This window comes from Phalaenopsis equestris, unplaced genomic scaffold (assembly GCF_001263595.1).
Source record: "Phalaenopsis equestris unplaced genomic scaffold, ASM126359v1 Scaffold000600, whole genome shotgun sequence".
In the NCBI taxonomy this organism is placed as follows: domain Eukaryota; kingdom Viridiplantae; phylum Streptophyta; class Magnoliopsida; order Asparagales; family Orchidaceae; genus Phalaenopsis; species Phalaenopsis equestris.
The window spans coordinates 1,612,025-1,624,410 of NW_018165040.1; the positions used below are offsets into that span (position 1 = coordinate 1,612,025).

The 12,386-nt window shown below is 33.8% G+C and overlaps 2 protein-coding genes across 3 annotated transcripts; one reads left to right on the forward strand and one right to left on the reverse strand.

Moving 5' to 3' along the window:
• Positions 1–689: 689 nt before the first annotated feature.
• LOC110029708 (protein translation factor SUI1 homolog 1) lies at positions 690–5,032 on the forward strand. 2 transcript variants are annotated; one of them, XM_020732130.1, is made up of 5 exons: positions 690–833; positions 3,723–3,770; positions 3,868–4,073; positions 4,364–4,417; positions 4,754–5,032. In XM_020732130.1, the coding sequence occupies exons 2-5, from the start codon at positions 3,734–3,736 to the stop codon at positions 4,796–4,798; spliced, it is 342 nt and encodes a 113-aa protein (XP_020587789.1). In that variant the 5' UTR covers positions 690–833; positions 3,723–3,733; the 3' UTR covers positions 4,799–5,032. The 2 variants fall into 2 exon arrangements, with proteins under 2 accessions (XP_020587789.1, XP_020587788.1); XM_020732129.1 differs by having other exon boundaries at positions 693–833; positions 3,675–3,770.
• A 2,012-nt stretch (positions 5,033–7,044) lies between these two features.
• On the reverse strand, positions 7,045–8,940 carry LOC110029621 (probable xyloglucan endotransglucosylase/hydrolase protein 8). Its single transcript, XM_020731992.1, has 4 exons — positions 8,526–8,940; positions 8,349–8,449; positions 8,071–8,273; positions 7,045–7,717 (listed from the first exon to the last, which is right to left on the reverse strand). Exons 1-4 carry the CDS (start codon positions 8,701–8,703, stop codon positions 7,327–7,329), a joined length of 873 nt encoding a protein of 290 aa, XP_020587651.1. The 5' UTR covers positions 8,704–8,940; the 3' UTR covers positions 7,045–7,326.
• Between the last annotated feature and the right edge of the window lie 3,446 nt (positions 8,941–12,386).

Here is a 12,386-nt window from a genome sequence, read left to right on the forward strand (position 1 = left end):
GGCTCATTTGTGTTCAATCAAATCAATTAGACTTCGTGCTCCTCTTTGGTCCTCATTTCAATCAAATTGTGTTAAAACTAAACTCGAGCTCATTTAGAAAAAAATTAACTCAATTCAAACGAATGAAATAAATTTGAATCAAATAAATAAAATTGGAATCATAAAGTTTAACTCAAATCAAATGAATCGAACAAGTCAATAAATTTTAAATCAACCAAACACGAGCAGGAACTCAGCTCCACTCTTTATTTTGCTCAGCTTGTTTACACCCCATAATTCTACCCTAAGAGAATAGTGGATTTTTATACTCATAATTATATATTGGATTATTTTATTTTCTTATTCTAGAGTTTTCGACATAAAAAGTTGAGATGTCTCATCCTGCTTAATTTTCTTAATTACTTGAACGTGTGATGAATTTTCATGCATCAATACGATGCTAAATAATCACTCTAACATCACCAATATTCAAAATTACTATCAATTTTTGAGTTTTATAGGTATATGGTGTGCATGTAAATTTATCATATCTATTATTCTCATCCAATAAAGTTTTCATAAAAGGCGCATGCGAAAACTGATTTACAACCGTTCATTTAAATAAATTGTTTCGGTCAATGCCACACTTCGTGGGACGACTCTCTTTTGCGACCTGTGGTCGTAAGCAATTTATTCGGCCAAAGGGGTGGAAGAAATGATTTTGGGTCGGGAAACCTGTTGTCCGGTCGTTCTTGCCGACAAGGTCTATAAAAGGTAATCCGGGGAAGGACGAAGAAGATCATCAATTTTTTCTTGTCCGTCTGCGCTTCCGTCTTCCTCCGGTCTCTGATTAGGTTAGTTACCTTCTTCTTCTTCTTCTTCTTCTTATTCTTATCTTCTATGTGTTTTTTCATGCACTTGCAGACGCAAATTGATTTGGATAACTTTATGGTTTAGATCTTGATACCTTATTGTTCTAGCAGGATCCTGATTTAAGGGCGCTAAAAATATTGTTTTGGTTAGGTTTTAAGTTCAGAACTAAACCTTTTTTTGGGGAAGAAATTTTCTTTGGTCGCTGCAATTATTTTCTTGCAATACGTTTTTTTGTCTGGAATTTCATGATCATGCTCGAGCCTTTTGCGAGATTACAGGGATCGGAAACATCTGAACTCTTACAATTCTCTTGTATATTTGATTTCAAGTTTTTTTTTTTTTGCTTTTCTTGATTAAGAATATTTTTATTTTCTTGATCAAGAATTGTAACTTTTGGGATTCAATTGAAATTATATTCCGTTTTTTCGAAGTTGTTCATATTCCGCTGCGTGATCTGGATGCTAAGCGATATCGGATTCAATTTTCAAGTGTCTTGATTTGATTTTCCAAAAAAAAAAAAAAAAAGAGATTCTAAGGGGGGGGTAATTTGATAACAAATTGTATTTACCTTGGTAATGGCTTGGTTCTCAACCCTGCTTTGGCTTTATAAGCTTTATGGTTTTCTTCTGGGTGCAACTATCTAATAGGTCATCTGGCACTAGTGTTTCAGCATGGGCATGCTTAACTATGGAGTTCTTTAAAAAAGATAATGGAAAATTTACATACATACCATACAATTCTTATGTTTTGACATATTTAACACCAAAAATTTGACATTTACATTTATAACACATTTTGTGTCATAAACTTATGCATGATAAGATGTATTTCACTTTTAAAGAGATTGTAATTGTGATATATATATTTTTTTTATGTGATGTTTAAGATTTGAATGTTATGCATGTACATATGAATGTTTTGGTGTTAAATATGTGAATACATATTAATTGTGTGGTATGTAAATGCTGTAAAACTCAAATCATCACCCCATCCATAAACTCACCCAACCACCCCTCACTTAAGATTTGGCATCCTTGCCACATGTATGACCTAGTATCCTCCATAAATTAAGGTATCTCTTTCATGTGTTACTTTACCTCAAACAGGCTCAAGAGGTGGTTCCCATTCAGTAGTGTTAGTCTAAACTCTCACCTATTTTATATCAATTGCTTTGCCCTTATAGCTATTTGTTGCAACTTTATAGAAGATCCACCATCCCAAGAGAACTCTATTTCTTATAAAATTTTAGTCATTCTATAAAAAAAGATCCATCAATGTTTAGAATTTTGTTTAATTGCACGGTAGAGATCTTTTTGTCTCCCTTACTCAAGGAATTGTTATACTCGTTAGAGGCTTTATGTATGGCTCCAAATCATCCACCAAATAGATACAATTCTAGAGATAGGTCTTATATATTCAAGCGCTAGGATGCCAAAATTGACTCCACCTAACCCTTCCAATCGTAACTCGTAAAAGTTCGTGTTCGGCTTGACCTAATTAATTTGCAGTTTGGGTCAATAATTCTAAGATTTTAATTATATTTGGTTGGCTTAAGGCAAACCATCAAGTCGAATTTGTATTGCCAACTTAAAATTGACTCAAATTTGACCTAAATTACTATTATGCTTTATATTAAACAGGTTATGCAAGTTGGACTTTGGGTCAAAGGGGTTCAAGTTAAAATTGCTAACCCATTTAATAAACTGGTTAGGTTCGGGTCATGCATATTTATGTCCTGTCAATTTCGGTTTAGTTCCAAATCCAACAGTTAAATCTGAATTGGCACCCATATTCAAGAGTCACCCCAAATTTGTTCAAGTGGTGGCTCTTATAACATATCACTTTATTATTCATGACACCTAATTTCTATCAAGATGTTCACTTTTTCCTAACAAAGCTAATGATTGTGTCTCCTTGAAAGAATTTCCCAAGGGACCATTCATATTAAGAGTGCTCTTTTGGCACTTACTTATTTTGGATACTATACATCATTTCTGAGCTTTTATTTTATCAGCAAAGTAGCGAGGGTAATTTACAGTTTCATCCAATTGTAAAATTTTGAATCATGATTTAGATATCCTGTTGTGTGGTCTTATATTTGGGTCATTTAACTTATTGATCCATTGTAATTTTTCTTGTGAAGAGAGGCATATTTTACTCTAAAAGGCATGATATTCTCATGGTATTGTTATTATTCCACCCCTGTTGTTGGAGACCCACCTGAAAATTTCTAAATACTTGGAATCTTGAAGTAGTTTTCCCAGTTGTTCTTCAAATGAGGATGATGGAGTGAGTGGGGCTGGGTAGGGAACTCCATGTAGAAGTAAAAGGGGATTGCTTTTGGCTCATTAACTTTTTTGTAAACACGCTTTGTGGAAGCTTAAAATAGATAAATTTTAGCTTTAAATAGGTTGGTGTAGGGAGCATCCCTCGTATTGCCTGGTCATTTGAAGTTTTGGACTGAAGTGTGATTTTGTTAAAGTAGTAGTACCAAATTGCCCAAACCACTCATTTCAGTAAGTTTTTTAGAATATAGAAATATATGATGTTTTTAAGCATAATGGTCAAAGTCCATGATGTTTTTTAACTAACAATGCACTTTTATTCTTCTATTCGAAGTGTATATTTTTCTTGAAGCTGCATGGATGAAAATCTTCCTGCTGTCTTTTTAAATTAGTATAATTTGTTTCCATGACTTCTTATTCTCCCATGCAATATATCTATGAGTATGATATCAACAATGCTATAACCAAATCACTGTTAATTTCAATTGTTGGAAATTTAGAATCAGATTTAATATATCAAGTGTTTATTATTTTCAGCTTCAAACCAAAATTCAAGCAAGTTTCGCTAACTAAATATCCCTTCAGCCAAAGTGTTCATGTCTGGTCTCGACGTCCAGCTCCCCACCGCTTTTGGTATGTACATATACTCATATCTTTTTATAGATTTTGGTGAAATAATATTTATAGCCCAAATAAGTGGAACTTAAAATGTTGAATTAATGGTGTGTAGATCCGTTTGCTGAGGCAAATGCTGAGGATTCAGGTGCGGGAGCAAAGGAGTATGTGCATGTGCGCGTGCAGCAACGCAACGGGCGCAAGAGTCTGACTACCGTGCAAGGATTGAAGAAAGAGTACAGCTACACCAAGATCTTGAAGGACCTCAAGAAGGAATTCTGCTGCAATGGTACTGTTGTCCAGGACCCTGAACTAGGCCAGGTATTTTTATTTTTCCCCCATCTCATCTTTGTCACTTTAATTTTTATTATGGCATCATCATAACCTTTTCAAAACTTAATTTTTAGATTTATTTATGAGGAGCATGCATATATATTATTTTTATAATTGGTAAGACATTTGGCCAAATTGCAATTGAGGATATTCTCACCCATTTTTTTTTATTACTTTTTTATTGAGATCAGCTTACAGAACTTAAATAATTACTTTATCTAAAAACTATAACAAGATTGTATCATTATGGCTTGTTCACTGATGGTTGAGGTTTATAGGTCATACAACTTCAAGGTGATCAGCGCAAGAATGTCTCGACTTTCTTGGTTCAGGTACTATGCTCAGATTATTATGCAAGGACTTTAGAAAAATTTACAAACATACCACACAATTCTTATGCCCATTAAGAAATCTAACACCAAAAATTTGATATTTATCTTTATAACAGTTTGGTTTGAAAACCCTATGCATGAAAATGTGTTGGTTCACCTTTTAAAAGGTTGGCACTTTTGATGTGATGTGAAAGATTTGTGTTATGCATGTAAATATGAGCCTTAGATTTGTTAATATATAAGAAGGTATGGTATGTTGTGTGTAAATGCCCCAAGTCTTTATTATTATTAATTTTTTGAAGGTGTGGGACTAAAGTTTTTTCTTTAATTTCATAGGCTGGTATTGTGAAGAAGGAGCACATCAAGCTGCATGGTTTCTGATTTACAACTTGCCAACCAATAAGTAATAGATTATAAGATTTGGGGGGCTGTTACTGGACATTTATTTAGATTGTTATTTTCTGTTTTATTTGGATTGTTAGTTTCTGCTTTATTTGGATTGTATTACAAATGCTTGCTGTACCTCTGAAACTTGAGGAAGAGGGCTCATCATCTGCCGATGGCTTTTTTCCAGCATCTTTGTTACTCTATAAATATATGCATATGTTTTTGTGATTTCATTGTTACAAAATTTGGTTTGAATGTCTTGAATGTTAACTTGTGGAATTTTGGTGATATTGGTATTTATTTAATCTACATGCTACTTGTTTATCTCATTCCCTTAATAATCCTTTCTAATCTTATAATTGAAACGGAATATATTTTCTTTTGAAAAAATCATTTTTAATTGTGTTTTGATCATCATCTATTTTATATGAGGTGTAAAATAAGTGCAATCGATGATTATAGAGGATAGGTATATATTTATATATGGGGTGATCACTGCCTATTCAATTTTTGTAAGTATTTTTTGTTTATTTTCTTTAAAAAAATAGGAATGTCTTAGCATTTTTATATTTTGTAAGTATTTATGTTTATGATCTTGAAGATATAAAAATCTTAGCTAAATTTAACGAAATACTGTTGGGAATGGTGAGTTTTTGAGGCTTGGCATTATTTTATTCATGAAGATGTGGAAGATATAAAAGGGGGCTTGAGTCAAAATTAAAGAAAATTAAAATAGAAAAGGAGAAGAGAATAACCTATATGGCCCCAAGAAATAGGAGAACTTTAAGGGAAATTTGCACGAATACCACAGAATTCTTAAGTATTTACATGTCTAACACCAGGTGTAATTTTTTAAGAAAAAAAATGATTGTGATATTTTTGATGTGATGCTAAAGATTTGAATGTTATGTAAATATGAATGTTTTAGATATGTAAATAGATGGGAAATTTGTGGTGTGTTTGTAAATGCCCAACAACAAAAACAACAAGACTTCCAATTTGACTTAATGGGGTTGGCTACATTAATCCCTTTTCTCCATTGTATCCTATTGAGTGCCATATTTTCATTTAATTCTAATAAATTATGATCATTTTTTATATAACATGCCCAAGTCTTTTTATAGATCTTTAAGTCAAATTTAAAATATCTACTTCAAATATAGTCATAAGATGGTCAATGTTTAACGTGACCGAATCATCCTAGACAACTTTTTTTAATCTTGTCTACCATCGAAGCTACTCCAACCCTTTCATGAAATATTCATTTCACATTTTGTCTCAATTTGTAGAGCTGCTCATTCATGTGAACATTCTCATCAAAGCAAACTTAACCTAATTTTATGCTTCTATTTTACAAGCCAACATTTTGCACCATAAAGCATTGCAAATCTCACCTCCATCTTATAAAATTTTCTCTCAAGTCTAAGCAATACTTTTCTATGACAAAATAGGCCCCATGCATCCTAAACTTCGACCATCCAACTTGAATTCTACTAATAACATCCCCATCTATATCACTATTACTTAGAACAATAGATCAACAATAACTAAAATATTCACTCCTTTTAATGACTTAATCATCAATTGTTACAACCAATTATTAGATCTGTTACTACTAAACTAAATTACATTCCTTGTATTCAATTTGAAATCTACAAAACGAAAACCTTTAGATTCTAAAGTTGAGATATGTAAATCAAGTTTATTTTTAACTCTCCAATATTATCCACAAGAAGGACATCATAGCAAAAAACATACATATGTAAATATCCATTAATAATTAAAGCAAAAAGACCTCAACTTAAAGTAAATCCCTCATGTAATCCAAGTGTTATAAGAATGTTTGTAAATGCTTCAAACATAAGAACTTGATATATAGATTCTTATTACACTTGGATTACATAAAATTTTGAATAATCTTTATTGCAGATTATTTTATGATGCCATAAAGATTATTCAAAATTTTTATTTTTTAAAATAAATAAATAAAACGTCAAAAGGCTGCTTTCTGCCACCCTGGACGAACGAGGCTCGCCCGTGAACAGTCTCGCAAAGTCCAAAAGGCAATAAATGTGAAAGCAGCTGCCATATGCCCATCTTATGAATTATTACGAATCCTCTGTATCTTCTGCTCTGTCGGTGGCCTCTCCCTTTCATTCCCTTTTCTACAATCACATGGAATGCATTTTTTTTAAATCCTAAAGCCAAACCAAATAAAAGTAATCGAGTTATGCAACATCATGTAAACACCAAATTCTCATTTATTTTACACATCTAATATCTAAACTTTGTTTTCTACATGTATATCACCCAAAACTCTTGCAAAATGAAATATAAATTTTCATACATATAGCTAAAGGGTTGATATATATGCAGAAGTTGGGAGTTTATGTATTAGATCTAGTTGTAACTGCATTGGAATTGCGTGGTATATATGTATGTAAATCATCCCACAAATACAACGACCATCCCCTCCATCCCAAACCTTCATCCCTCCTAACAAACAGAAGCAATAATAGACTCTACAAACTACATTCCTCCGGCAACACAGGGTACCTCTCGGCATCCTTACAGTAATCATAGATAACAAGGTTCCTCCCCACCCATACGAAGTCCTCCAGCTGGTCGTCATCAAGCATCCAAGCCTCGTACTGATCCCACCAGTGCTTCGCGGTGGTCGAAACGCAGGGCGGGTAAGGGTCCTCCCACTGGCAGCCATCCAAGCCGAACTCTTTGTATGTTGAGACGAATGGAGAGTTCTTCCAGTTCGTCTTCTCCAGCCCTCCTCTGGTCGCCCAATCGTCGGCGTTCCATATGCTTGAGAATATGTACATCGGCTTCTCGTGGGGGAAGAAGCCGTTCGGCTTCCCGTTGTTACTGTAGACTCTTATGGCTACTCTGTCCACGAAGAAGCTGCAGGTTTTGATGTAAGGATTTCAAAACTCTGGTTTTGAGAATTAACATGAATGACTACTCATTGAACATTTGCTAGAAGAGGCTCATTAGAATTAGGTGGTCCAGTGATGAAATGTGTTTGGATTAGTGCAAATTTTAAATTATTTTTCATATTTTAAGTGCTATATGTAAATAGCAAAACTAAGGGGGTGTTCCCCTTCAACTATATGTATTTTTTTTTTTTTTTAAATTCATTTTATGATGCCATTTCTATTGCATTCACAGCTGAAAATTCATAACCAGAGCCAGTTTTCAAATTGAAATCTGAAACAGATCCAAATATAACGGTTAACTGAAAGTATAATACTCACACAATACGATGAAAGTTCCAAAGAATCGAATAAGTGTGGAAATCAGTTGTAGGATCAAACCAAAGCATGTGCCTCATCTCCCTCCCCCCAACTCCTCCCATATACACATTAGTTTGAACTGTATATGGCTCCCCACTCCTATTCCCGAGAAACTCAAAATCAACCTCATCTCGCTTCAACCCAGCGTCCAAATCCGAACACATCTGCAAACCAAAAACCTCAGCTTTCCAATTCATAAAACCAAAATTCATGAATCAGATTGCAGAAAACACACTCACATAATAAGCAGTCACTACTCCAGCTGAATCTCCTCCCACCAGCTTCAGCTTCATGCTGAACCAACCGAATCTGTATCTCTGTTTCGTCTGAAATCCGCATCCTATTTTGTTCATCAAATGTTCAATAAAAACTCCTCGTAAAAATTCGATTTTGGAACAGAAAATGATGATAAATACCTTTCTGCTGATCAAGATAGAGGTGCCATACTTGACCATCAGGTGAGGCTTTGAAGTTCTCTTTTGCTCCGGTAATGACAAAGTTCTCCTCAAAGGAGAAGGCTTTGGAATCAGAAAGCGAGGCCATGGATGCGATAAGGCAAAGGAAGAGAGTAGATGTGAATGGCCAAAGGGCCATTCCGAGCTGTTCTTCAATCTCTGTAGGGAGAAGGGAAATGCAAGAAGAAGAGGGAAGGAAGAGAATGTTAGATTTGAAATCTGTACAGAGAGATTGATGAATGAGGAGGAAGATTGGTGGGGTGTGCTGTATTAATTATAATTTGGCTTTCATCTTTGTGCTAGCTTTGACACAGCTTGGCATTAATGTAAAACAATAGAAGACTAGATACCAGATATAGTATAAAGAATTGAGCAGGACTTTTTAGGGAAAATGCTTTTATAGATCACGGGTATAAAGCTTCGCTTTGTTCAATTGTTTAAAATTTGGGCTGGTCCATACTACTCTGTAAATCTTTTCTTTCAAAAAAATGTTATGGTGATTTAGATGCCTTTGAGTTTATTATTATCTATATGTATTTAAAATCTAAATTTTAATATTTATTCATCTAGCACTTTAATGTCATTATCATTTACAATATATGCTTGAAAAACTCAATTTTGCATGATCAAATGCCTCCCGATCGAGTTCGGATTAATTAGAATACCATGATAGATGTTAGTCTGGCGGGACAAGTTCAACCCGCTGAAGTTATTCAGTTATGCTAAATGGCTCGCCTGTGATTATGGAATACGGCTGGCTAAACTCACCCGCTCGCCAAAAAGACCGAGTTTGCATCATCATACCAATAGACAGCAAAACACAATGTTGGTAAAGATGATATAATCCTGAAAATATGTGCAAAAAAACATTTATTATAATTAAGTGCAAAATCAATTACATTTACAGTAAGCTGTGGGGAATAATGTAAATTAATGCAAAAAGCAAACAGCTGGAGTGGGGCAGGACGCTTCTGTCTCCATGTTAATATAATTAATAGTATTTAAGGCATCTTAAAAGGGTGGGAGATAGTGATGGTCTGAAGTATAATTTTTAATATTGTGGAAAGTACCCTTAAAAAAATGAAATATATTTTTCAATGTGTGATATATGTAAAAATTAAAATTTAGGTGATAGGTAGGGCTGTCAATTTCGCTCATTGTTCGTGAACAGCTCTTGTTCAGCTCGTTAAGCGGATCATGTTCAGCTTGTTCTTTAAGCCTAACGAGCTCGAAATGGCTCGAAAAAAAATTATATAACTTTTTATATAACAATATATTGCATATATTATTTATATAATAATATATTATATATATTTATGTTTAAATTTAAATCATAACACCTCATGTGATAATGTTGTTAGTGTCTTCTTTTGTATATATTTGATCCAAGTTTGAATCTCACACTTTACATATATTTTTCTCAATTTTAGTTTAATGAGTCAATTTCAAGCCGAATATGAGCCGATCACGAACACGAATATTTAAATCGAGCCGAACACGAACACACTGTTCACGAGCCGAGTACGTCACGAGCCGATTTCGAACACACTGTTCACGAGCCGATTCCGAGCACTAGCTATTTCGAATGAGTCAAACACGAGCCAAGCATGAGCTCGCTCAAGCTCAGCTCATTTACAGCCCTAGTGATTGGTATGTAAATACATAGGAATCGAGTGTTATTCCCGTAAATCTTCTATGAATTTATAATTCTGATTTCCTCAAATTTTAAAAAAAAATTCTATGCAAAATGAAATTGCATGATGAGAAGACAGGTTGGTAAATGGTGCCTGGAATATAATTGAAGAGAAGAGCAGCAAGCAAGTGGGGAGTCCATGCTGCTCTGTGCATGTTGATGATGACTATAATGATATCCGACACATCTTCATATTTAATAATTGGAAAGTACTCTCTAATGTTCTATGCAATCTCCAACCAAATGTTCTGAATTTTAGTAGTTTTGAAGTACACTCACCATTGTTGTGGCTGCACCCTTCCTGCAATATGCTGAATTGGTGATCTTTTGTGAATCATATCAGAGGAATAAAAAGAAAATTAGAAGAGAGAAGAACAGTGATATATCGTGCATTCTTCGTAAAATAATTCTGCTACCAATAAATTTTTATTGAGCAAGAAATATTTAAATCTTGATAAAAAGTTATACAGAACTTCGATTTCAGCAAAGTTATAATCAAATTGAGCGGCTCAATGAGACAAACATAATGATATCAAAGTTAGTCAAATCCGAGTCAACTAGCGCCCAAATCAAGTGATTAAATCATTCTTGAAAGATTTACGGACACATTTGAAAGATCAAACGAATGTCGAATTCAGCAAGTTCATAGTCGAATCGAGTGTCTCGACAAGACGAATCCAACAAGCCCAAGATTGCTCAATTTTGACATCGTTAAGACACTCAAATGTCCATCAAACGTCATACGATAAAGGGAAGCTCTCTGGACCGTCTAATCAAAACGGTTAATATTCCTGCATTAATTGCACCCATAATACTATAATAAGAGTCCCACCCCTCACATGAGAGGGAGGAGGCTTGAGAGATAATGTGAGGCTTTGAGAAGAAGTTCAAGTCCAACATCATCTTTGTCATCGTCGATCACCGTCGACCGCCACCGACCATCAAGAACCATCGCCGACCCACTGTCAACCACTAGCAACCATCGTAAACTTCCGTCGACCGTCATCAACTGTCATCGACCACCGCCGGCCGCCGGCGACCACTAGTGACCGTCGTTGACCACCGCCGACCCTCCTCAACTGTCATCGACCACTGTTGGCCAGAAGTTGTCAGTCAACGTTATACCTTGAAAATTCTAATAACTCTTTCCTAAGACAATGGGTCTCTATAATTATCAACTTATAATGGATTTTTATAACTGGGTTAGACCCGTGATTTTTTTTCCTTTACGGATTTTCCTCGTAAAAACTTCTGGTGTCATCATAGTTTGATTCTTTTTCATCTAAGTGTGTGTTGAATTCTCATGCAACGCTAAAACAATAATTCATTACTCTACCGCCGTGAATTTCCTAGCACGCATCACTTCCATTTATAGAGAATATATTGGAATGATGATTACATATTTTTATCATTATTTGAAAACTCGCCGTACTAAATTATTTTTATATTCACAAGTGTAAGTTTAACATCCGGTTGCCCTTTGGTTAGGATTGCTAAGTTTAGTTGACTTCGAGTTAAAATTCTAATATATTTATATATCTAACATCTAAACTTTCATATTTACATACATAATACTTAATTCTTTAACAACTCTTTTAAAATAACACTTTTACTAACTCGTTAAAAGTCAAGAAAAAAATTTTTCTTTTTTTTTTAAATAAAATAGTAATATTTTGGATTTAATATTAAAGATTTGAGTGGTACAAATTAAAAAAAAATAAAGTTTAGGCATTAGATATGTAAATATAACAGAATTGGTTGGTATGTATGTAAATCACATTAAAAAATAATTAACATATTTTAATATTATTTTAGCAGATTCTAATGTACGGCCTACTTATTTTATGGGCCTTCTAGCATATCATGGGCCTCCTGCCTTGTTGTAAAAACTAGAAGAAAATTTAAAAAGCCTTTTTTTTTTTCTTTACAGTTAATCTTATTATGGACTAACAGATATATATTTAATATATATATATATATATATATAGTTCAAAATAAATTATGCTTTTATTTTATTAATTTATAGCTTAATATCATATAACATTTAGTTAATTGTCATCTTAAAATAAATTAGAGTTGAAGGCTTACAAAATTGGGGAGATTAATGTTTTTTTAATAAATTATTTCCT